Genomic DNA, 24031 nt, shown 5'->3' on the forward strand with positions numbered 1-24031 from the left:
AGACTGTTTTCGGGGAACGATTTTAGAGATATACTAAAATGAAGACAGCATAAAGAGGTCCTATATACCCTCCCACGTAATTTCCCGTATTATTAACATATTAGTATGTTACATTTGTTAAAATTAATGAACCTATACTGGCCCAACTAAAGTTTGCCCATTTTTCCTTAGGTTTTACCCGATGTCCTCTATCTGACCTAGGATCCCGCCCAAGATACCACATTGTATTTCGTTCTCATGTCTCCTTAGGCTCCTCCTTGGCTAAGACTCTTTCTCAAGCTCTCCTTGGTTTTGATGACCGTGACAGTCTTGGGGGAGTGCTGGTCAAATCTTTTGTAGGACACCCCACTATTGGGAAGTAATTTCTAATGATTAGACTGGGGATATGAGTGTTGGGGAGGAACATACTTCACATGGGTAGAGTGCTATTTTCATGACATATGAAGGATACATACTAGCAACATGATTTATGACTGTTACTGACCTTCACCACCTGGATGAGGGAGTGTTCCTCAGATTTCTCCACTGAGAAGTTACTTGCACTCATTCACCCATTCATTCATGGTTTTGAGGGTTGCCCATGTGTTGGGTTATGGACTAGACCCTGGGGATTCAAGGGAAAAAAACGAGGCATACATGGTTTCTGCCTTCACTGATCATGCATTCTAATGGAGGAAAAAATATAAAAATAAAAACTATCTCCATTTTACAGATGAGAAAATAGGCTCAGAGGGAAAGAGATTTGTCCAAGGGTATAATACGCGGTGAGTAAGGCTCAACTCGGACTCCAAAGCCAAACTCCTCTAACCACAACGCCCACTCTAAAAACCAGCCCAGAGGTCAACCAACCTGCTCATCCTTCCTCATCTTGACCTGTGTTAAGTGCCTCAGGAGAATGACAGCACAGGGGGCAGCGCCCCCCAACAGCCAGCAGGTTGGAGCCATATCTCTTAATGAGAAAATCTCTCAGCAAGTTTTGCATTTGAGCTGCCCACACGCCAGGCTCTCAACACATTACCTAGTGTTGGTAGAAGGAGACACAATACAAACAAGGTTGGATTCGTTTCATATTTAATACTTAAGTGCTGAAAATGATAGAAACTTTTTCTTTCTTAATGAAAAGAAATAGATAACTTTGTAAAAGTCAGAAAATGCCAGTGTCCCTTTGATCCCATCCTAGATTTTCCTGCTGTCAGCTGGCTCCAGCGTCAACAGTGCAGGATGCATTTCTGAACTCCAGGTATTTGAAAGTAGAACACATGATTGCATATATAATAATTAACAGCGTGATTGAAAGGGTTTTGTCTCACTCTGAGCACAGCTGTTTCCTCCTGACCCCGGGCCAATATTAAGAGAAAGTCAACATATTTACAAACGAGATTTAATAATGCTCACAAGAATAGAGTTTGCCCTCAAATAGGGAAACGACACATTGTTTTGTTTCAAAAGGTTATAAATGCGGTGCCTGAAAAATCCAGCAGGTAAGCAACAGGACGAATAGAGTCTGTTTTTGGAACGGTCTGCTAGCAAATAAGCAAACTCCCATCCAAGAAGCGTTTTGTTGGGGCGGCAGGCAGGGGGTGGGGGGGGAAGGGGGTACGGAGGGGACAGCGCTATTTACATCCCATTCTGCACTTCTCCCTTTTGCCACCCTTAGTACCGTCTGTTCATCTTCTTGAACTTCTCGTAGTGATAGTCGTCAGTGGCCTTCTCATTAGCAGGACGCTTGCGGTTAGGAGGGGACCCTGCAAAGCACAAGAGGGAAAGCCATTTGCCAAACTGGAAGCCGCTGAGAGGTTTTAGCTCTGCTTAGGCTGGGACCACGCCTCTCACTCCCCCACAGGAGCCCCAGGTGCCTACCCTTGGGGATAGGAACACAGTAGGGCGGCAGTAAACACTTGTTATTTTCACTCGTGAATGACAATAAACAGAGGGTGGAGTCAGGTGACTGTATGGTGACGTGACAGCAGACGAGGTGACCAGTCAGTGGGTGTGCCACTGCAGTGACAGTTTGTACAAAGCCTGGTGCTCAGTGCTTTCAGATACAACTTCTTTTACCCCTCACAGCGATTCTAACAGGGGCACGTTGCCATCACTGTCCGGAGAGCTTAGGTGACTTCCTCAAGGTTGCTCAGAAAGTGAAGGGAGGTTGAGAGTCGAACCCGAGTCTGGGGACTCCAAAGTCCTTGCTTACTACGTGTGAGTAACACAAAGCTCTGGGAATCGAAGACTACGCAACCAAGATGTTACAGAAAATCATTTCTCAAGTGGGAGGGAGGGGAAAACAACAGCCTGGATTTTTCAGAAGCCTCAGCAACTTCAGCATTTCCTGAGATCATCCTGTTGTAGATGAAAAAGGAGAAGCCCCCCGGTGCTGGTTAGCACGAGGGAAAGGGGCACCGCTGGATGCTGCCAGTGGGGGAACGAATCGCCCCACGTCTAGGGGAGCCTTTGGGACTTCTTGGCATGTAGCCTAAGTACATGATATAGGCAAATACAGTGATTAAATAGGGAAAAATGAGGGGCACTGAGGTGGCTCAGCAGTTAAGCGTCTGCTTTCGGCTCAGGTCATGATCATGGGGTGCTGGGATCGAGTCCTGCGTTGCACTCCCTGCTCAGAGGAAAGTCTGCTTCTCCCTCTCCTTCTACCCCTCCCCCTGCTTCTGTGCACACGCATGTGCGCACTCTCTCTCTCAAATAAATAAAATCTTATAAATAAATAAATAGGGAAAAATGAGAAACCACCTAAGTGTCCAACCAGGGGAACTGCAGTATATCCATACAATAGAACATGAGATGGCCACTGACCAGGAAACTATGTATTTACTGTCACAGAGAGACAAGCAGGGCACACTACTGAGTAAAACACTATGCGATTGTGTTAAAAATGTATACAATATATCTTTCCAATACACATGTTTTTTTAAAGTCTGCAAGGTTATCCATAAAGATGTCAACAGCGCTCATCTTTGGGTGACATTGTGAGTAATTCTCAATTTATTTTTGATTACTGAAATGTCCTAACTTTTCAAGTCTCTATTCTCTTTGATAGCCCAGTGAATCCTCAGAGCAACCCCAAATGGTTGGTTTTATGATGATCCCCATTTACAGGTGAATAAAGCGAGGCTTGGAAAGGGAAAGGCAAATGGCCATGGTGCGGAGAATGGAGTGGAACCCAGGTGCGCTGGCCCCAAAGCCCAAGCTCCACCCGTGCCGACGCCACCCTGCCTCCACGGGCCTCTGCTGTACTCACGCTCAGGCTCTGGCTTCTCCGTGTCACCCACTCTCAAGGGTCGGGCTTTGGGCTCTTCTTTGTTTCTCCGTATGGGGGCATTGAGCTCCTCGTGGTAAACTGAATCAAAAGAGACCAGGGGACACGTCAGACAAGATACGGGAACCAGGGGACCTCCCCCATGGGGCAGAGCTACTCCCCCAGAAAAGCTCACATCGGTTGTGCTGCACGTAATTCACGGCCATGTTGGTGGGCACGAAAGATGTCTCGCTGTCTTTCTTCTTGTTCTGTTGCTCTGCCAGCAGGCGGGCCTTGGCATCCTCCGTGGAAATGATATTTTTTATTTTAGCGCTGCGGGGAGAAAGGAGCCATGCCATGTATTAGATCGTCTCACCTTTGGTCCTCAGACAGAACTGACGGTCAGGCTGGAAGCCCACTGGTGCACAGGGAGATCCTCTCGGGGAGCACAGTGTCCTACAGCCGACCAACTCTCCTACAGTCACGTTCTCACGTGTTCTCACAGCTGTCGGCGATGCAGGACATACTGTCCTCTTCTGATCAAGAGGAAACTGAGCCTCGGAGAGGAAAAGAGAACTGCCCAGGTCTCAGAGCTAGTAAGGCCAGAAAAGAGGCGAGAACCCAGAAGTCTCCCCACTTCCTGCTACATCCAAAGAGGATTCTGAACATCGTATTTCTTCCATGACAATCCCGTGTTAGAGCAGATGTTCTCCAAAAAATAAAAAGGAGGATCATGGGGTGGGTAAACCTTTGACATTGCTCCTGCTAGAATAAAAGAGAGGAATACAAGGGTCTGATTAGAACAGCTGAAGAGCTGTGAACAAAGATTAAACAAACACCTGTATACAAACACCAAATCATTATGTTGTATACCTGAAACCAGTATAATGTTACATGTTACCTATATCTCAATAAATAAAACATCACACTTTTGCGTTCAGGAGACTTTCCCTTAAGTCTAACAACACTGACCAATCCTTCAGACATACTGTGGGCACACAAGCATCTCAGCCGGATGGAGAAAATATAGTTATTATGTGTGGGTTTCCAAGGAGACAGGTAAGAAACAGTCCCCTTCACTTCTTTGGTGGGCTAGGGGCAGGAGAGGGGCCAGACCGGGGTCTGAAACGTACTCGATGCCTAGGTCCACCTCGGGGATGCCGCTCAGCATCTGGTTGGAAAGCATCTCTTCGGTCTTCTTTGCTGAGGAAACACGGATGTTTTCTGGAAGTTCGTAAAGACAGTCCTCTGCATTCTTCGGCTTGACTTTCTGTTCCTCGTGTTCCACAATCCCCTTCCTCTTCTTCAGCTCTGTCTCAATGTACTTCATCCTGAAATGAGAAAACCACAGGCCTCAGGGAGAGGCAGGAGGCTCACAAAACCTGTCTTGAAAATGAGTGGTCCTCAACACTGGCCCACAGAGCAGGGATGGTCCATGAAGTTTCCATCAGTCCGTGGAAAAATGAGAAACATTAAAATAACTTGAGTTTTTTCATCAAGCAAAACTTTTTCAGCTTAAAGCGCCAACCTCTATTATGAGATTATGTCCTCCCAATCTACCGGTGTTAATACAGGCAAGGTTTGCTGGAGACAGAAAGGGAATGGTAGACGGTAGTCATCTGTGTAACGGCCTTGTTAGCAAAAAAGTGGGTAAGTCCAATGTTTACTCCTACAGTGTTTAGGAAAAATATTACTAGTCAAGGAATCTAAAATCCCAAGAACCACTTTTTAAAGAATTTTTTGAAAAGCCTGGGAGGTGGGGTGACAGGGGCCAACTTTGCTGCCTTTGAATAATTTTAGAAATGTCATCTGCGACTAAACACCTTGCACTCTGTCTAACCCTAAATCGCTCACAGCTAGACTGATACCCACATGTCAGCATCCTCGTCCCTTCGGTTGGTTTCTGCGGAAAATGACGTCCCCAGGTGGAGGTCTTCCTCTTCGCTGATCCTAAAAGGAGAAGCAATGAAGCAGAGTCTTAAAGTCACAATTCAGTGAGGCTGAGCTTGATAGTATATAAATAAAACACACACAGAAAGTACATCCTGCTTATGGTTGGGAAAAAATATGTATGGGATACGTAAATAGAAGACACAGAAGCAAGCAAACCGTTGGCCTCTGGAGATTTTTCTGGGGAGTGAGTAGATACTTTAATTTCTTATTTTCTATTATTTTTTTATAATTGTGTTTTTGTGTGCTTCTTAAAAAAGAAAAACAAAACTTGCACACGGGTTTGAAACACACTCAACAATGCACCTTTACAAAAGGCGAGTATCCGTAGCACACTAAGCTAACTTTTCAAGAGTTTTTGCTTTGGGGGCGCCTGGGTGGCTCGATCGGTTGAACATCTGACTCTTTTTCTTTTTTTTTAAGATTTTATTTATTTGAGAGAGAGAGCACACAAACGGGGAGAGGCAGAGGGAGAAGCCGACTCCCCACCTGAGCAGGGAGCCTGATGCGGGGCTCGATCCCAGGACCCTGGGATCGGGACCTGCACTGAAGGCAGATGCTTAACCGACTGAGCCACCCAGGCGCCCTGAGCATCTGACTCTTGATTTCGGCTCAGGTCATGAACTCTGGGTCATGGGACTGAGCCCCACACTGGACTCCACGCTTAGCAGGGAGTCTGCTTGACAGTCTCTCTCTCCCTCTCCCTCTGCCCTTGCCCCAGCGCATGTGCGGGCATGCATTCACACTCTCTAAAATTAAAAAAAAAAAAAAAAAAAAAAAGTTTTGCTTTCATTTGTTTTTAAGCTACCGACCCTTCATAAAGCACACAGGTTACTTCAGGATATCCCACTAAAGCTGCTGCTGCAGGCCCCAGCTATCTGGGGTCACACAGACCCAGGCAGGGGTTACAGGTTAGTGTGTGTCTCAGCGAGGTCTGCACTTACTTATCTTTGCCTCTTTCTTTCAGTTTCTTCATGTCCACCATACCGCCTGTCTTCATCTGAAAGGGATCATCCTACAGAAAGAAAACACAGCTGAGAGGAAGCGTCTATATAACTGGCAGTGGACTTTTTTTTTTTTTTAAACACAATCACCCACTGGAGAGCAGCCACAGCTCCCCGTTACCCACGGAGGCCCCCACAACTCACCACTAGGGTGGTCTCTTCTTGTACCTTCTCTCCCACCAGCAGGGCCACAGCACTGAACGAAAACAAAAGGGAAGAGAGAGAGAGAGAAAGAGTGAGTAAGAGTGAGAGACAGAGAGAGACAAAAATTACATAACTGAGATATGAGGAAAAACACTCAGGAAGTTTATACGTTGCAACATTAGAGTAAAGGCAAGATCTGAGGAGTGGGCACTAAAGCCAGCTGGAAAAGCCTACGAGCATAAAACAGAGTTGGGCAAGCACTTTAGATGCTGGGTGGGGCGTACGCTGAAGTGGTACACTCTCCTAAAAAGCCATTTGACATTATCTTGGCTTGGAAATCTCATTTCTAAGATTTTGCCTTTGGGGAACACGAAGCTGAAGACAAATGTAGAAAAATACCCATCACACCCTTATTTGGTGAACATTTACAAATGACCTACTGTTCTCTACAAATGACCCCTAAGTAGGGGATTAGTTGACAAATTATGGCAAATGCAAGTGGTGGGCTAATATGCAGCCACTAGAAAGGATTTTGGAAAAATAAACCACAATGTTAATGCCTGAACTGTGAAAATGAGTTGAAAAACAGCATAGAAGAGAAGTGCTCACAATCTTTACAAAAGAGAGAAAGAAAACAGATTGGCCAGAACATTAAATGTTAACACTGGTTACCTGTAGATGGGAGAATTATGGGTGCTGCTTATTTTTTTGATTACACTTTTCTAAATTTTCCAAACTCTTAACAATCAATGTGCATTTCACAATCGGGTGCAATAAAAACACGAGTTAATAACCCGTTTCTGCACCTCTGGGGCAAACCTCAAGAGCACACAGCTCAGGCCATCTCCTGGTTAAACGTCTTTAAAGAACGCTGGACTCCTTTCAGGGCAGTGGAAGGTGTACAGTGTGCTAAGAGAAGAAGCTCTGTCTGAGGAGATAGTTGTGTGGGAGATCCAGGAGGGGGCGTGTCTCTGTCAGCTCCGCCTCCTCCTCCTTCGGGTCCCCCAGCGATACCCACCTCACCCCGTTGGGCCTCTTCCTCAAGTTTTGCACCTCGCGGGTCTCTTCTAGCTTTAATCTGGAAAAAGGCAACGCACAGACTGAGAGACCCTCCGCGGAACTCAGACTCAAAAGGCAGTTTCGACGGGCACCCCTGCCCAGATGCTGAGCCGCCGGCACAACGTTCCAGAAGGCGACCCTGCGCTTAGACCCACTGGGTGTCAGATCCACCGTGCATCCTGGGGACACCTCTCCCAACTGTGCGGCCCTGGGGCGGCGGCCTCATCCCTAAGAGCCTCAGTTTTTGTCTGCAGAAAGGGACGACAATCTCGGCTCACAAAGAGGAGCCTGGCCGGTGATTAAGTCTCACAGCCGGCTCTCTCTTCTTGCCCCTTGGAAGCCCCATCCCAAACGCACCGAACCTCCTCTGAGTCCTGCTCATCTTCTTCCGACTCTGAGTCGGCCCGGCGCCGGCGGAAACTCTTGCCGGTGACCGGCATGGTCCCGCCCGCCCCGCGGTCCGGCCGCCGCGCCCCTGTACAGTGGCCCGGGCTGCTTCCGGCGCGCAGCAGTGAGGTCAGAGCGCACAGCGCGTAGCGCACAGCTCCGGCCCCGCCCGGCCCCGCCCCAAACTTTCCTGGCCCCGCCCCCGGCCTGCACTATCCGCCTGGCCCCGCCCCCATCCGTGGCGTCCCCCTCTCCCGATTGGGCGGCCGAGGGGGAGGAGGCGGGGCGCGGCCAGCGGGCCCCACGGCCCTGCGCGGTGCAGCTGTGGGTGCGCTTGACTGACAAGGCAGCGGCGGCGCGGTTGCGACGGCAGGTGAGTTCCGGGCCGCCGCCGGCTGCTTCGGGGGGCCGGCCCTCTCCGAGCAGGGACTGTCACAGCCTGGCTTCGGGCCGGGTAGGGCCTGGCCCTGCCAGGTGCGCAGAACGCCGCTGCCAGGTGAGCGGAGCCCGGGAGCCCTGGCCGCCGCCGCCTTCTCCCCTCCTTCGGCCGGCGCCCAGGGGGTGTCCTCTGGGGCCCCGATGCCGCACTTGGAGCCCTGGGGTGTCGTTACTTCTCCGGAAGGGGGGCCGCCATCTCTTTTATTTCTGCGGGGCCTGACCCAGCGTTGAAAACACGAGTGTGGCGTGTCGGGGCGCTAACTTATTCCCCCCGGGTCTGGGCCCTGACGTGCATTTTTTTCTTTAGGGATAAAAGATGACCACTTCTTCGCAGTGGTGAATTAAAGTCCGGGCGCCGACTGCCCCTCAAATGGTGGCTTCCAGCCACTTCATCCCCGCGTCCGATGTTTTTGAACGTACTCCGGAGTGTTTGAGGGGAGGGGGCCCCTCCTCGTGTGCTTGCCGGCCTCCTCCCCGGACCTTCAGGGGCCTTGTTTTCATCCTTTGTCATGAGTACTGTCGCCGTGCCCTCCGCCCTTTCCACCCCGAGGATGCTGTGAGGATTAAGTTTATTTGAAAACAAACAAACAGGCATCAACGAACGCTTAGGAAATAGCAAAATGTATCAGTGATGGCTTACAGGACTTTTAGGAACCTCTGGAACAGTTTTCCTTTTCTCAGTATAGGCCGGTCCTTTTCTTTGAAAGCACTGCCCCTTATTAAGCCCTACTATGTGGCAGGCACTGGGCTAGGCATTATCTCCGTGAACTCTCACAGCAATCCTATGAAGCAGATCGAGTTATTTTTCATTTTGCAAACGAGGAGACTTTGGTTCAGAGAGGTGATAGGTGCTTAAGCTTACACAGCTGGAAGGTGGAGCGGGGATCAGGGGCAGGCCCCCCTCTGCTGCAGGTTCTGCACAGTACCTAGCACAGTAGCAGCTCAGTAAATGTTTGCTGCAGCTGCTGTTATTATAGCTCATCGGCTGGGGGGAGGGGCTGACGGAGACTGTTTTGGTTTCCTCTTCTGGAAGACCATTCAGACGCAGGGCAGCACTTCTGGAATGCCTTCCTTTTCTCTGGAACAGTCTCTTCCTGAGATTGCTGTTCTCTCCCTTGGACTGAGACAAATGAACTCAGGACTTCTTGGAACAGCTTTTTGGCATTGGTCAAAAGCCATATATTAAAATCTCAAAGTCTTGCCTTCTGCAGTCTGGCTCAGCCAACCCCAGATGCACCTGGGAATCACTGGACACCCTGTCCCTGCTGGCTGAAGGGGAGGCTCCCCAGGAGTTGCTGCAGGAACCCAGGGAGTCCATGTTTGCAGACATTACCCTTTTAGAGGTGGCTCTGGTTTTGCCCACCTAGCAACCCTCCCCCTAGGACGTACTGGACAGCACTAAGGAGAGGGCCAGAAAGCCAAGGACATTTCTGGACCCTTCTCCTCTGACATCCCAGGGAGGAGCGTCGGGTACAAATGAGCTGGCCCTGCTTGGCGGGGCCAGAAATGCCCAGTGCTGCGCACCCTCTGGGCTGTGGCAGATCTCACTGAGACCTGTGTAGCCGAGGCAGTGCTGGGAAAATAGCAGCTGTGAATGTGGCAGTGGGTGGCCAGGCTACGGGGCTGCAGACCCTCTTAAGTCTTGCTGGGCCTTTTTTTGGGGGGTGAGATGAAACTGCTTCTCAGAGGGAGCCTCCAGGAAATGTGGGTTCTCTTCAGTTCAGAGATGTGTCATGCTTTAATTTTGAGAGTTTGGTTGTTTAAGGAAATGTACGTGTTTGGCTTGAATTTGGGTTGGTTCACTAGCTCCTTTCTGGAGCCGGGCTTGTTTCAGGGTTCAGTGGACATTAATGTAGGTAGATTTGGGATGTAGCAACACAATTGCAGTTCGCAACCTGGCTGTAGTAAGTGTTCGGTATTTGTTGGACTAATTTACTTAGTCAGATATTTACTGAGCTTTTACTGAATAGAGCAGACACTGATCTAGGTGCTTGAAGTATGCCAGGGAGCAAAAGAGACGAAAGATCCCTGATCTAGTGGACTTTGGGTTCTTGTTTGTTTGTCTGTTTATTTAGATTTTTTTAAAATTAATTAGAGAGAATGAGAGCATGAGCAGGGGAGGGGGTGAGGGGGTGGGGAAGAGCAGAAGGAGAGGGACAAGCTGACTCCATGCTGAGGGCGGGGCTCGATCCCAGGACCCTGAGATCATGACCTGAGTTGAAATCAAGAGTTGCAGGCTTAACCACCCGAGCCGCCCAGGCGCCCCTGGACTTTAGGTTCTAATAACATAAGTATGCAGAGTATAGCAGAAGTTTATGAGTGGTATGGAAATACAGTGAGGCAAGGGAATCATGAGTGGGAGGGGGGATTGAGTTGCAAATTTAAATTGGTGTATTCTCATTTGGGATTAGGTCAGTAACACGATAAAGCAGTGGAACTGAGTTATAGGTCCTGACCCGCAGTTCAAGCCCCTGTTCTGCCACCTTACCATGTGACTCTGGGCAGGAGCCTTCCCTTCTCGGAGCCTCTTTCCCCCACTGGAGTCCCTATTCTGTCATTTCCTGGCTCTGTGACCTTTGGCGTGAACCTCTCTGACCCTTCTGCTTTGCGGTTTTAGGGGTCTTAGTCTGAGTTTCTGCTTATACTTATGCACTCCAGGGTTTGTGGCTTCTCAGTGACTGGGGGCCAGTCAAGGCTTCCAGCCTGCTAACCCCCAGAGACTGCCAGCCTGGGGTGGCCCCAAACCCATGCCCTCTCCAATTAACTGACTCTTCCAGAGCCTGGGAACAAATTGCAGTGCCAGGCTTCAGAGGTGTTACCGTAGACTTCAGGAGTTTAAGTTGAGCAGAAAAATGCTGTGAAGCATGACTCAGAAGTGGCTCTTGTGAGGGAGGCCCGAGGAAGCTGCCCTCCAGATGTAGGTGTTTGGCTTGGAGGAAGTGAAGATCACCCCCACCAGGCTGGTTGGGGCTGTTGGGGAGACTGTGGAGCTGACAGTTCAGAGCACTGACTTCAGGGTGGGCAGTCCCAAGTTCAAATTCTGGATCAGAGGCTCAGTAGCTGTGTGACCTCCAGCCAGTTACTCCACCTCTCTGAGCCTCAGCCTCTCCTCCTTTAGTGATGGAAGTGGAGATGGGTTTAGCTCCCAGTTGTTGCCTGCCCTCCAGGATAGTGGTAAGGATTCAGTGAGGTCTGTGTCAGTGCATGGGGCCATTCTGGGCAGGGGCTAGGTGGGTAAGGCTAGGTGGGTAAGGCAAACTGGAGGTGTGGGAGAACGGAGGTGTGGGGGAAGCAAGACTTGTCAAGGCAGGAGGCTGAGGGAGTCAGGAGGTTGTTGGATTCTTAGGGAATTAAGGCTGGGTTGGCGGAAGGGATGTATTTGGGCTTTAGGGGAAATGGAGTCGCTTGGAAGTAGGACAGAGAGAAGAGGGCAGGAGGGAGGGAAGGATCATGCTCTGAGGGCCAGAGGGTCACGGAGGGGTGTGGGCAGGTATGTGGAGTGTGGGATGGCTGGTATAATAAGGATCAGGGCAGGTGTCTGTCTGTGTTGGCGCGGGCTTGGCTGCATCCCCTCTCCTGTCCTAAGGAACTGGCCTCCTAACTGGGAGGAGGAGGTAGCCAGAAATGCCAGGAAGATGATGAGTAATGGGCACCCTAGGCCTGGTCTGAGCGGCTGATGCCAGGCCCAGAGGTGCTGCCTGCCTGCCCGCCCCCTGGCTGGGGGCACTTTCCCCCTTCCTTGCTTCAGGCCCCAGGGAGGGAAAAGTGCTCAGTGTCCCTCAGGCTGAACCCTCTCAGAAGCCTCACCGGGGCCTGCGATGGGTGGGCTCTGGGCCAGACCTGCCAGGGCCTCCCTCCCCCAGCTTTCTCTGCCCCAGGAGAGGAGGCTGGCCTGGCCAGTGGGGAGGGGGAGGTGCCTTGCTGACTCCCAGCAGCACAGCTTCTCCCGGAGGGCCTGTTCCCGGGGGCCAGCTCCCCCGGTAGCATAGGTTGGTTTCCCTTTCAGTCTTTATTAAGTGCCTGCTGTGTGCTCTCCAGTTATTTGCACAGAGGCAAGAGTGGGAAGCGCCGTGAAGGCAGATACAGCCGGGCTCCCTCCTCACTGTGTCGCTTCCTCACTGTATGGTCTTGGGCAAATGGCTTCCTGTGTCTGGGCCTCCATTCTTCCTCCCTAAGATGAAAAACAGCTTTCCTTACGTGAAGAGTGTAGGAGAAGCACTGGGCATAGCGCCTGGTCAGAGTCAGCGCTGTCCTGGGCCACAGAGCCCTGGCTGAAAAGCGGGTGGAGGGCACCCTTAGGCGTGTCACTCACATTCCTACCCATCTCTGTCCCCTGATCTATAAACCATGGCCACAAACACAAATTATCGCACAGAACATTTCTGAGCGTCCTTACTTGTAAATACAGACCCTGAGCCCCCCTGGAAGTCTGTGTGATCCGAATGCTAAATCCTCCCTATGCATTGTCTCCCTGCACCCTCCCGCAACACTAGTTGCTGTCTCTGTCCCCATTTCACGGATGTGGAAACTGAGGGGCGACTGATTCATTTAAAGACACACAGCTTGCGAGTGACCAGCAAGGCGCTGAACGCAGGGCTAGCTGTCTCATTGCCTTCTGGAATTAGGGTCAGCCCCAGGGCTAACGTATGTGAAGCATCCGACTCGGGGAAGACCGCAGGAAAAGGTGGCTGCCGCTAGTACCGATCGCATCCCTGGTGGCTACGTATGGCTACCCTGGGGTTGAAATATGGGCCTCCGTGCCCCATGAGGGCAGGGCCCAAACCTGGCGTGTGTGCCATTATCCCAAGCCAAGCCAGTTGGGCACCAAGATAAAACGAAGTGAAAGCTCCTAGCCAGTGGAGATAAGTGGAGTGCAGCCCTTGTAGACCAGGCGCTTCTGGCGTTTCAGGTCCTGCGTGCGGAAGAGTAAACACCCAAAGTTTACAGTACTACCACTCAACTTTGCCCTTTTTAACCATCAACTTTGAAAAAATGTTACCAACCCTCAAACTTTCTATGTTGGTCATGCTCAGACACTGCTGGTAGCAGATAAATTTATATAGCGGATCTAGAGGGAAGTTGGTCAATATGTATCCAGAGTCTTAAGCACATACATTTTGACCTAGTAATTTTTCCTGGGTCAAAGATATAGTCAAAGATTTATATTTCAAAATATCTCTCACTGCCTTATTTATAATGGCAACACACACACACACACACACACACACACACACACACACAAATACCCTAAGTGTCCAAGAGCAGGAAAGCAGCTAAGTAAGGTGTAGCTTAAATTGTATGTGAGGTATTAGCCATTAGAAACGAAGTTGTTGAAAAGAAGTTTAGTGATAGGAGAAATGTACATGGTATAAACAGAAAAACCTAGTATACAAACTGTATCTGTTATATTCTAGTGTCGTTATTTAAATTAGGCACTACACACAAACGAGACTTACTAACACAGTAACCCCCCCCCCCACAGGATCGCAGGTGATTTTTATGCCATTTTATGTTTGTCGGTGTTCTCCAACTTTTACAGAGGTGTATCGTCATTGTATTGAAACCACAGAAAAAGCCTTTTTCTATTTCCAGGGTAGGTGGGAGGAGAGGAAAAATTTTAACCCAATACGGAAGTTAATGAGCCAAAAGCAAAGGTGTTAAGAGCAGATCTCAAGCAGATGAGTCACGTGGTGAAAGGTTATACTTTGAAGCCACTTGGGTAGCAACTGTGCCACTTCCTCTCTGAGAACTTCGGGGGGGGGCACTCAGATGCTGCCCCCTCTCTAAAATGGACCTCAGGTGTCCTGGTCACACTCTGGGGGTCTGGAGAGCCCCGAGGGGATGGAGGTTGTGCTCCCCCAGTGTTCTCTCGGGGATTGGGGGAAAAGCAAGGGCCCAGGAGGGACACCTTACGTACCAAAGAGGCCAGACACGTGTTCTTTTTATTTTGGAAACTTTAAAGGTAATTACAAGTAACCTATCAGGTCGTGTATTACAAAAGCAACATCAGTTCATTGTTAAAATGCAGACAAACAAGAAAGGAAGGGGCACCTGGTGGCTTGGTTGGTTAAGCGTCTGCCTTTGGCTCATGTCATGATCCCAGAGTCCTGGGATGGAGCCCCACATCAGGCTCCTGGCTCAGTGGGGAGTCTGCTTCTCCCTCTCCCTCTGCCTCTCCCCCTGCCCATGCTCTCTCTCTCTGTATCTCTCTGTCTCAAATAAATAAATAAAATCCTTAAAAAAAAAAAAGGAGGAAACAAAAATCACTTGATTCCATCCCCCCAGGAATGATGATAGCATAGTTGTTGTAGGCACAAAGCAAGATTAGTTTACCAAAATGGAATTTTCCTATGATAGTGTTTTATAGCTTTTTGTACTTTTGAGCCATCCAGCAAGTATTTACTGAGAAGTCACTGTTCCAGGTGTCATTCTGGGTATTTGGGATACAGCAGTAAACAAAACTGATCCCTGCCCTTGGGGGGGTATGGTGCTTACATTCTGAAGAGGAAACAGGCATTAGACAGAAAAACAGGTAAATGATGAAAATGATTACTGAGCACGCCAGGTATGGGCCAGGATGAGCAGAGGGCCTTCCCTCAGAGAGAGGATGGTGGGGGAGGGTGGGACTGCATTCAGCAGGGTGGCCAACAGATGCCTTTCCTGGTCAGGGGACAGTGAAGTGGAGAGAGGACAGAGACAGTGGACAGCATGGTAGGGCCCAATGGGGACCAGTCTCTTTCCTGGTCATTGTATATTTCAATTCATCATCATTCTCTGCCCCTCCCCCCTTATTTATTTGTTTGTTTGTTTATTTAAAGTAGGATCCACACCCAGCATGGAGCCCAACGTGGGGCTTGAACCGTGAGATTAAGACCTAAGCTGAGATCAAGTCTGGCGGTTAACTGACTGAGCCACCTAGGCCCAACATCCCCATTCTAAAATTTCTTTTTAATGGTGTGATACTCTCTCTCTCTGCAACTTCTGAAAATTTTATTTTTGAAAATTTTATTTTGAAATTTTATTAAAATATATATAAAATGTAGCATCTTAATCATCTTTGGTGCACGGTGCGGTGGCATTAAGCACATTCCCATTGTTGTGCAACCGTCACCCCCCATCCATCTCCAGAACTCTCCCTTCTTCCCAAACTGAAACTTTGCCCCCATTACACGTGACTCCTCCCTCTCCCTGGCAACCGCCATTCTACTTCCTGTCTCTATGGATTTGATTAAGTAGCTCATAGAAGTGGAATCGTATAGTATATATCTTTTCGTGTCTGGCTTATTCTACCTACATAATGTCCTCAAAGTTCATCTTTGTTGTAGCATGAGTCAGAATTTTCTTCCTTTTCAAGGCTAAATAATATTCTGTCGTATGGATAGAGCACATTTTGTCTATCCATTCATCTTTTGTTGGACCCTTGGGTGCTTCCTCCTTTGGTTCTTGTGAATAGTGCTGCTACGAACACGGGTGTACGAATATCTATTCAAGTCCCTGCTTGCAGTGCTTTGGGGTGTATATCAAGAAGTCGGGGGCACCTGGGTGGCTCAGTTAAGTGTCCGGCTATTGGTCTCAGCTCGGGTCTTGATCTCAGGGTTGTGCGTTCAAGCCCCATGTTGAATGTAGAGATTACTTAAAAATAAAATCTTGGGGCACCTGAGTGGCGCAGTTGTTAAGCGTCTGCCTTTGGCTCAGAGTGTGATCCCAGCATTCTGGGATCGAGTCCCACATCAGGCTTCTCCGCTAGGAGCCTGCTTCTTCCTCTACCACTCCCCCTGCTTGTGTTCCCTCTCTCGCTGGCAGTCTCTCTCTCTCTCTCTGTCAAATAAATAAATAAATAAATCTTAAAAAAATTAAAATAAAATCTTTTAGGGGCACCTGGCTGACTCCATCCATAGAGTGTGTGGTCTTAGTCTCAGGGTCGTGAGGTCAAGCCCCACGTTGGTCATGGAGTCTACTTAAAAATAAAATAAAATCTTTAAAAAAATAAAATAAGGGGCTTTTAATCAACTTTATTGAGATAAACTTTGCATACAGTAAAATGCATGCACTTTAAAGATGTCGTTCCTAAGATTTGACAGGTATAGGGACCTAAATCCCACCCCAATCAAAATCTGGAACATTCTACCACCACAGAAAGTTCCCTCTTGCCTCTTTACAGTGTAGCCTCACTCTCTGCCCCAGGCAACCACTGACCCAGTTTCTAACACCTTAGATTAGTTTTGTCCGTTCCGAAGTTTTATATGAAGAGAATCCTGGAGTGTGTACTCTTTTGTATCTGACTTCTTCTTTTGCTCAGTTTAATGTGCCTGGACCCACGTGGCTGTGCGGACCTGGGGTTCTTTTTGATGCTGAGTAGTGTTCCATTCTCTGAACAGCATGTTACTTGGCTTCAGTCTCCTGTCATTGGACCCTCGGAGGTCTTTGCAGTTTCGGGCTGTTATGTATAAAGCTTCTACGAACGTTTGTGTGCAAGTCTTTGCATGGAGCTATGTTCGCGTTTCTCCTGGGTGAATACCAATGGTGGAGTTGCAGGGTCACGTGATAAGTGTATGCTTGACTTTGGAGGAAACTGCCAGGCTATTTTCCAGCTTTTGATATTATTCTGTAGTCCTATCAATATGGGCAAATGCCTTCGCATCTTCAGCAACACCTGGTATTGAAGATTTTATTAGTTCTAGATGTTCTTGGCAGTGTGAGATGTTATCTCGCAAACAATGTTGAGCGTGCTTTCATTGATTTGGTGGCCATTCTTACTTGGGGCAGTACCCACTCAATCCTTCACCCGTTTCACAAAAGTGGACAGTTTATCCTTCTTTGGGTTGTAAGAGTTCTTTATGTATTTCGGATATTTGATAGATTCATGTACTGTGAACAGAAAAATTTTCTCCCAGGCCGTAGCTCGCTTTGTCATTCCCTAACAGCATCTTGTGAAAAGAAAAATGTTTAATTTTTTAAAAGTCCAACTCTTCAATGTTTCCTTTTATAATGACTACCTTTCGTGTCGTAGGCCTTGGCGGACTCCAGAGTTGCCAAGATTCTCTCCTACGATTTCCTCTACAAGGTCTAGAGTTCGAATGTTTGCTGTTGTTAAGTCTGAGGTCAGGAGAGCTGGCAGCCTGGGCTGCACCGGGGCTGGTCGTGGAAGGGGGGTCCGGGATGTGGGGTGGCGCGGGTCACCCCCGCTGAGGGAGGGGCATTGGCGGCAGCACCCCGCTGCCTCCACAGCCGGACCTCGAAGGCTCTGCGGGCTTTACAAAGTTCCCAAACCAAGGGTACAGAACATCGGTGGACAGGGGGCTCGAACTCAGGTCCCGGCTGTAGGGGAATCTAGATTGGGAATGTGGATGTCAGGCAAGTCCCGTTCCTCACAGATTTGTCGTCTCCGGAGCAGCCAGGTGCTTCCCCAGAATGAACGAGCCTGTGTAGGTGGGACAGTTCAGAGTTTTAATCAAAGGAGGTGGTGTTGGGGCACCTGGGTGGCTCAGTCGCTAAGCTGTTAAGCGTCTGATTTCGGCGGCTCAGGCCATGATCTCAGGGTCGTGGGATCGAGCCCCATGGCAGGTGCCCCCTCAGCGGGAAGTCTGTCCCTCTCCCCCCCCCCATTCCCACTCATTCTCTCTCTCTCTCAAATAAACAAATAAATAAATAAATAAAATCTTAATAAAAAAGAAAGAAAAGAAAAGAAAGCATGAATTTCCGGAAACAGAAGATGAGGAAGAGAGAAAGCTTGTTAAAACCAAGAAGGACCGTTCACCTGTCGCTGTGGCAGGTAGCGATCGCATGAATGCAGTGAAGGGCGAAGAGTCCGAGGAAGGCAGGGTGCTGCCGGGGTTGAGAGCGGTGAACATTGGGGTTTTATGATTCTAAGAAGTGTGTTGATAAGAACACACGCGCAAGGCTGGAAAGATGTCACTGATCATGGAGGCTCCGAGATGCGCAGCGGCGGGCGGCGGCTGCCGGGAGCCACGGCGTGCCCAGGGCCCTCCGGTGCACACGGAGGGAGGGAGCTGCGGATGCAGCAGGTGATCGAGGTGAAGGCGAGAGAAAAATGTGGAAAACCGAAGGGCTCTGAAGCTGAGCTCCGGCAGCGCCACGAGCAAATGAAGAACGAGAGGAAAAAGAATTAGGGGAAGATGTCATCAGTGTGACAATGAGAAAGCAAACGGGGCATCTCAAGGATGTATTTTAGAATAACCCGGCTCTTCCAGAACCTTGAAAAAGAACAAGAAGAAAGGGAAGATCTTTCACACTCTCTATTGACCACCAATTACACAAGGTCTATGATCCATTTCTAAATAACTTTTGTGTATGATGTGAGGGAGGCCTAAAGGTCATTTTTTGCCTCCATATAGAGAGCCTCTGTTGAAAGGACTATCTTTTGCCCGTTGAATTATACCAGTCCTTTTGTTAATTTTAATTTTTGAAGATTTTGTTCAGTTATTGGAGAGAGCACACGAACGAGGGGGAGAGGTAGAGGGAGAAGGAGAAGCAGATGGCCCACTAAGCGTGGAGCCTAACGCAGGACTCGATCCCAGGACCCCGAGCCCCCGGCCCAAGCTGAGGGCAGACTGAACCACCCAGCTCCCCGCCCCCGTCGGTACCTTTTTTGAAGTCATTCGACCACAGATGTGCGGGTGTAACTCTAGACTCTTGCTTCTACTCCCTCGAGCCATATGTCTGTCTGAGTTAAGGCCACACTGACTCGATGACTGAACCTTTATAGGAAGTCTTCAGTCCGACGGTTTAAGTCTTTCAACTTTGTGATTCTTCCACATTATTTCGGCTCTTCTAGGTCTTTTTTTCCGTATACATTTTAGAATGAGTTTGTCAGTTTCTACAAGAAAGCTTGCTGGGCTTCTGACTGACATTGCATTGAATCTGTACACCGATTGGGGCAGAATGGGTATCTTGATATTGAGTGCGCCGGTCCGTGAACATCGTGTATCTCTCCCTATATTTAGATATAATTTAATTCCGTGCATAGGAAGATTCAATACTTGCATGTCTCATGGCTGCACAGTACATCCGAGTGTGGTCGTGTCATCATCTGTCCGATGCCTGTTGCTGTTCGCTTAGATTACATCCAGTTCCCCCCATTATACACGGCTTGTATCTTTGTCATTCTGTCTTTGCACATACCCTGATTACTTACTTAGAAAAAATCGGGAGCCGTGTTAACCTTCTGGACTCTTCTTTGCTATTTACCTTCTTTAAACTGATGATTTGTGTGCAGTGAAATATGGAATGTCAGTGATCCGGGCGTATTTTGGTGAGGCCCCAACAGCACAGTGATTTAGAACAGCAGGCCGCAGACGGTGGCAGCAGGCCCAGGTTATTTTGCAGAGCCCTGGAGCTAAGAATTGAAAAAAAAAAAAAGTTTTAATACATTGTAAAAAAAAAAATACAGAGAAGAATATGTGATCAAGATTGACGTAGCCCAGGGGCGCCTGGGTGGCACAGCGGTTAAGCGTCTGCCTTCAGCTTAGGGCGTGATCCCGGCGTTCTGGGATCGAGCCCCACATCAGGCTCCTCCGCTACGAGCCTGCTTCTTCCTCTCCCATTCCCCCTGCTTGTGTTCCCTCTCTCGCTGGCTGTCTCTCTCTGTCACGTAAATAAATAAAATCTTAGGGGCGCCTGGGTGGCACAGCGGTTGAGCGTCTGCCTTCGGCTGAGGGCGTGATCCCGGCGTTCTGGGATCGAGTCCCACATCAGGCTCCTTCGCTACGAGCCTGCTTCTTCCTCTCCCACTCCCCCTGCTTGTGTTCCCTCTCTCGCTGGCTGTCTCTCTCTCTCTGTCAAATAAATAAATAAATAAATCTTTAAAAAAAATAAAAAAAATAAATAAAATCTTAAAAAAAAAAAAAAAAAGATTGACACAGCCCGCAAGGCCTAAGTTATTTCCTGCCTGGCACTTACAGACAAGGTTTGCCAAGCCCGATCCAGAGCGCGGCTCTGTGCCAGACAATCTGATCAGGTAACCGCCCGAGACTCACTAGCTGGAGATTGACTTTGGCCAAGTCCTATAGTTACTTTTTTTTTTTTTTTTTAAGATTTTTTTTTTTTTTTAATTTGTTTATTTGACAGAGAGAGCCAGCCAGCGAGAGAGGGAACACAAGCAGGGGGAGTGGGAGAGGAAGAAGCAGGCTCCCAGCGGAGGAGCCCGATGTGGGGCTCGATCCCAGAACGCCGGGATCATGCCCTGAGCCGAAGGCAGACGCTTAACGACTACGCCACCCAGGCGCCCCAGTCCTGTAGTTACTTAAGCTCTAGTTCTGTTTCTTCTGTAAAACAGGGGCAGTGAGGGTACATGAAGGGTTGTTAGCCGCAGGGCTCTTTTTCTCCCCCCATCTGAAGTTGGAGGAACTTAAGTAGTCTGATTGCACGTGGGAATCCGAATGGGCCCGTCACCGTCATCCTTGTCCCGGGCACCGCTCGTGGCCCTGGGCATCAGGCTCCTGACCTGGCTCTGCCGTCTAGCTGGAGAGATGGCCACACACCAGAGACACGCCCTCCCTGCTCCCCCCAGCCTCCTCACCGTACTGCAGCACACTTGACCTCAGTGGAAACGGAAACAAACAAACAAAACCCTAAAAATCTGGCTTCGAGTGAAGAGGCCTGGAATTTAGAACCTTGAGCCCATCATTGTCATGTGACCATTTTAAATGTTAGCTTCTAACTGCCTCTCCCTCTTTGAACTGCCCACATCTGGGAGACTGTGGCCCGGCAGGGAAGGGGGGAGCAGTGGCGACACGTGGATGGACTCAGTTGTGCCTCTAGCCTGGGGTGGCTCAAGACTTGGGGCTCGGGCATTCTGAGCAGCATGGGATCCTTGGGAGGCACCACGGATGATCTAGGGTCCCAGGGGCATGCGTGGAAGGGGCTGAGCCTTCCGTCCAGAGGGTTGATGGGCAGTGGCAGCCAGAGGGAGCATTAGCTGGAGAGGCCCGTGGCCCTCTCTCACAGACCCTTGAAAGTCTCTGCTCTCGGGGATCAAAAAGGTAATGCCTAGCAGTGGCTAGCGAAGCGTCCAGCACCCCCAAGGAGGGGCTGACCCTATTTGCCAGCTCTGCACAAGCCTTCTTTAGCTATCCCGGGAGTGGTGTGTTTTTACTGTCCTTGTGGATGGATTGAGGAGCCTGTCCAGCCCGTCGATGCCTCAAATGTCCAAAAACTCACTTGCCCCTCCCAGGAGGAATTCGGGCCTATTTGCAGCCTCTGGTCGGCGCGAAGAGTGATTTTGAAATAACAGAGCTGTATGAAGTACGCTGGTTTGTCCCCCCAGGTTCCCTGCCAGAGGCCCGCGCTCACACCAGCCGGGGCGGCCCACTACTGTCAGCTGTCCACGGAGAATGCGGATGTCAGCTGCTTCCTGGGGGTGGCACTCCACACAGAGGTAGGCCCACAGCCCGCCCATCTTGGGGGTAGGCCTGAAGCACGGACCGAGGAGGAAAGTCTTCTAGGTGTAATAACGGAATAGTGGTTATGTCCTTTTTTCTTTTTTCAAGTCCTTCTGCATGCACAGATGAAATGATGTGGTATCTGGGACCCACTGCGAAAAAGAGGAAGTGGGAGGTTGGGCTGAAGCAGGGTGGGCCGCGCTTGGCTCAAGGTTGAAGCTAGGTCATGGGTACACGGGAGTGAGCCGAGCCGTTCTGTCCGCTTCTGCTAACGTTTACGGTTGCCCAAGTTAAAAAGAGGGCGAACACAGGTGGGGCCTTACGAGTCTGACCAGCTTGGCTCTCACACTCCAGATAAGAAGGAACCCCTGTTTCCCACTCTGTAAAATGGGGCTCCATCACAGCGGCCTGGAAGATGGCTGGGGAAGTTTGTCATGAAATAATGCCTGGGGACCACTTCGTGTGTTACCCGGAACCTTATCAGCACCCCGGCACAGCTGGTGCTGGCTGGGAGCCTGGGCTCGTGACCCCTGGCTGGCCATTTCTGGTGGGGAGGGGCCTCCAGGAGAGCTGGGGGTCCACCTCCCTCGGTGGACACACAGCCCCTGCCTTCGATCCAACCACCTTGGCTCCACTTCGTCTCTGGTTGGTCTGGACCTTTTCTGGCAACAGTTTGGAGCTAATATCAACAGTCAGATTCCTAGGTGCGATTTCTGCTAAAAGTTTGGGTGGCTGAAGCAAATTCAGTTATTTCTTTTTAGACATCTTCTTTGGAAATAATTGTAACTCGCGGACGTTGCCACAAATGTCCCTCAGTTTCCCCCAGTGGTACCACAGCTTTGGCATGTCCGCAGTCCGGTGGCCCAGCTGGGAGAGCTGACAACGGTACACCCCACAGGGCTTATTCCCATTTTACCAGTTTTACGTGTACCCATTTGTGAGTCCTTGAGCAACGCGCTGGGGTCGATGTTATTACCGTCATGCCCAATTCCCAGAGAAGGACAGTGAGGCTCGGAGCAGTTACGTGGCTTCCCCGAGACACCAGCTGATATGTGGCAGAGCCAGGGCTTGAGACCAAAGTTGTGCACTGAGCCAGAAGCCCGTGCCTGCCTCCCGCAGTGGCTGCCGTTAACCTCGTCTCCCTGCATTTTCTCATAGGTGAGCCCAGGCCAGAATGGGGGACACCAGGGACCTTTGCCCTCACCTTGACTCCATAGGGGAGGTGACCAAGGAGGACTTGCTGTTCAAATCTAAGGTAAAGGGTCAGACCTTCCAGGGCTGGGGCCCTTGCCCGGGGCGGGGGCTGCATTCCTGAGGTACAGAGGTTTCTGAAGGTGGCGGAAGAACCGGCTCCCCTGACCTTTTGTGTGAACGGAAGGGCCGGCATCTGTTCTGGCGGCCTTCCGGCGGCTGCGTCCTAATGGCCGGTAATTACCACTTAGCTCCCTCTGTTTGGGCACCACTAATGCTCTGTGCCTTTGCGGCTGGAGCGGTGGACAGAGCCTTTCCAGGGCGGGGCTGAATCACGCTTGGAGAGTCTGTGGCCGTTTTGACACATGGGACCCGAGGAAGGCCCCGGGAGGGCCAAAGCGTGAAAGTGGGCCTCTCTGAGTTGGGGGGGATGTGTCTTGGTCTGGAAAAAAAAATATATATATTTTTTTAAATTGAGTTTCTTTTTTTTTTTTTTTTTAAAGATTTTATTTATTTATTCGACAGAAATAGAGACAGCCAGTGAGAGAGGGAACACAAGCAGGAGGAGTGGGAGAGGAAGAAGCAGGCTCCCAGTGGAGGAGCCTAATGTGGGGCTCGATCCCAGGGATCCAGGATCACGCCCTGAGCCGAAGGCAGACGCTTAAACGCTGTGCCACCCAGGCGCCCCTGGAAAAATATTTTGAATCAGCGTAATCCTTTCCTGTGGTTCAAAATCAAACAATATAAAAACACCAACGTCAAGAAGCCCCCCCCCCCGTGCTCACCCTCCCCGTCCCCCCTTAGGGAGCCACTTACAGGAGTTTCTTTTTCTTTATGCAGATGTGCTTAGTTCTCCTTTCCCCCTTCCTTCCATAGAAGGTAGCATACGGCAGATGCTTTCGTAACTTGCTCTATTCACCGGACAGTGTATCCTGGAGCTCTGTCGACCCTGGTACATAGACAGTCTTCTCACGGGTGGGCCCTGGAGTGGCGTGGTACCTCGATGTGTGGACCCCGTAACTCAGCCTCTGCGGGCAGACACCCCGGCTCTTCGCATGGGGTGAATGTGACGCCGTGACGAATGGCCTCGTGGCAGTGCCGCTGCGTGCGGGGGGCAGAGTGTGCGGGGCACACACTCCCGGGAATGGGGTCTGGCGTCAGATTCCTAGACACGGGGCCGGCTCTTCTTTCCAGGCACCTGATGCTGG

General features: G+C 50.0%; 2 protein-coding genes across 10 annotated transcripts in view; one reads left to right on the forward strand and one right to left on the reverse strand.

Moving 5' to 3' along the window:
- Positions 1-1054: 1054 nt before the first annotated feature.
- On the reverse strand, positions 1055-7914 carry CUNH9orf78 (chromosome unknown C9orf78 homolog). Of its 2 annotated transcripts, XM_026514174.4 has the most exons (9): positions 7765-7914; positions 7367-7426; positions 6349-6400; positions 6145-6215; positions 5123-5200; positions 4384-4581; positions 3447-3583; positions 3254-3352; positions 1055-1745 (listed from the first exon to the last, which is right to left on the reverse strand). In XM_026514174.4, the coding sequence occupies exons 1-9, from the start codon at positions 7845-7847 to the stop codon at positions 1654-1656; spliced, it is 870 nt and encodes a 289-aa protein (XP_026369959.1). In that variant the 5' UTR covers positions 7848-7914; the 3' UTR covers positions 1055-1653. The 2 variants fall into 2 exon arrangements, with proteins under 2 accessions (XP_026369959.1, XP_057169366.1); XM_057313383.1 differs by having other exon boundaries at positions 1055-3352.
- Positions 7915-8076: 162 nt separating this feature from the next.
- Positions 8077-24031, forward strand: part of USP20 (ubiquitin specific peptidase 20) — a 42708-nt gene continuing 26753 nt past the window's right edge. For 3 of the 8 annotated variants that reach the window (XR_008959835.1, XM_048223401.2, XM_048223402.1), the window contains exons 1-3: positions 8086-8167; positions 21518-21628; positions 22791-22887. Coding sequence is in view for 7 of the 8 variants with exons in the window: in XM_048223401.2 (XP_048079358.1) it covers positions 22807-22887 (81 nt within the window). In the remaining variant the exon portion in view is untranslated. Of the gene's footprint in view, positions 8291-21517; positions 21629-22790; positions 22888-24031 lie in introns of all 8 variants that reach the window. The other 5 variants (XM_026514178.3, XM_048223404.2, XM_044389673.3 and 2 more) reach the window with 3 other exon arrangements.

Source organism: Ursus arctos, unplaced genomic scaffold (genome assembly GCF_023065955.2).
Source record: "Ursus arctos isolate Adak ecotype North America unplaced genomic scaffold, UrsArc2.0 scaffold_18, whole genome shotgun sequence".
In the NCBI taxonomy this organism is placed as follows: domain Eukaryota; kingdom Metazoa; phylum Chordata; class Mammalia; order Carnivora; family Ursidae; genus Ursus; species Ursus arctos.

Excerpts from the sequence above, each read along its gene's own strand:
- CUNH9orf78 (XM_057313383.1), bottom strand. The coding sequence starts at position 7,847 with ATGCCGGTCACCGGCAAGAGTTTCCGCCGGCGCCGGGCCGACTCAGAG. Across the intron at positions 6,216-6,348 it reads AAGAAGAGACCACCCTAGTG|GATGATCCCTTTCAGATGAA; the intron begins GTGAGTTGTGGG and ends TTCTTTCTGTAG. Across the intron at positions 3,584-4,383 it reads GAGGTGGACCTAGGCATCGA|CGCTAAAATAAAAAATATCA; the intron begins GTACGTTTCAGA and ends TTCTCCCCGCAG.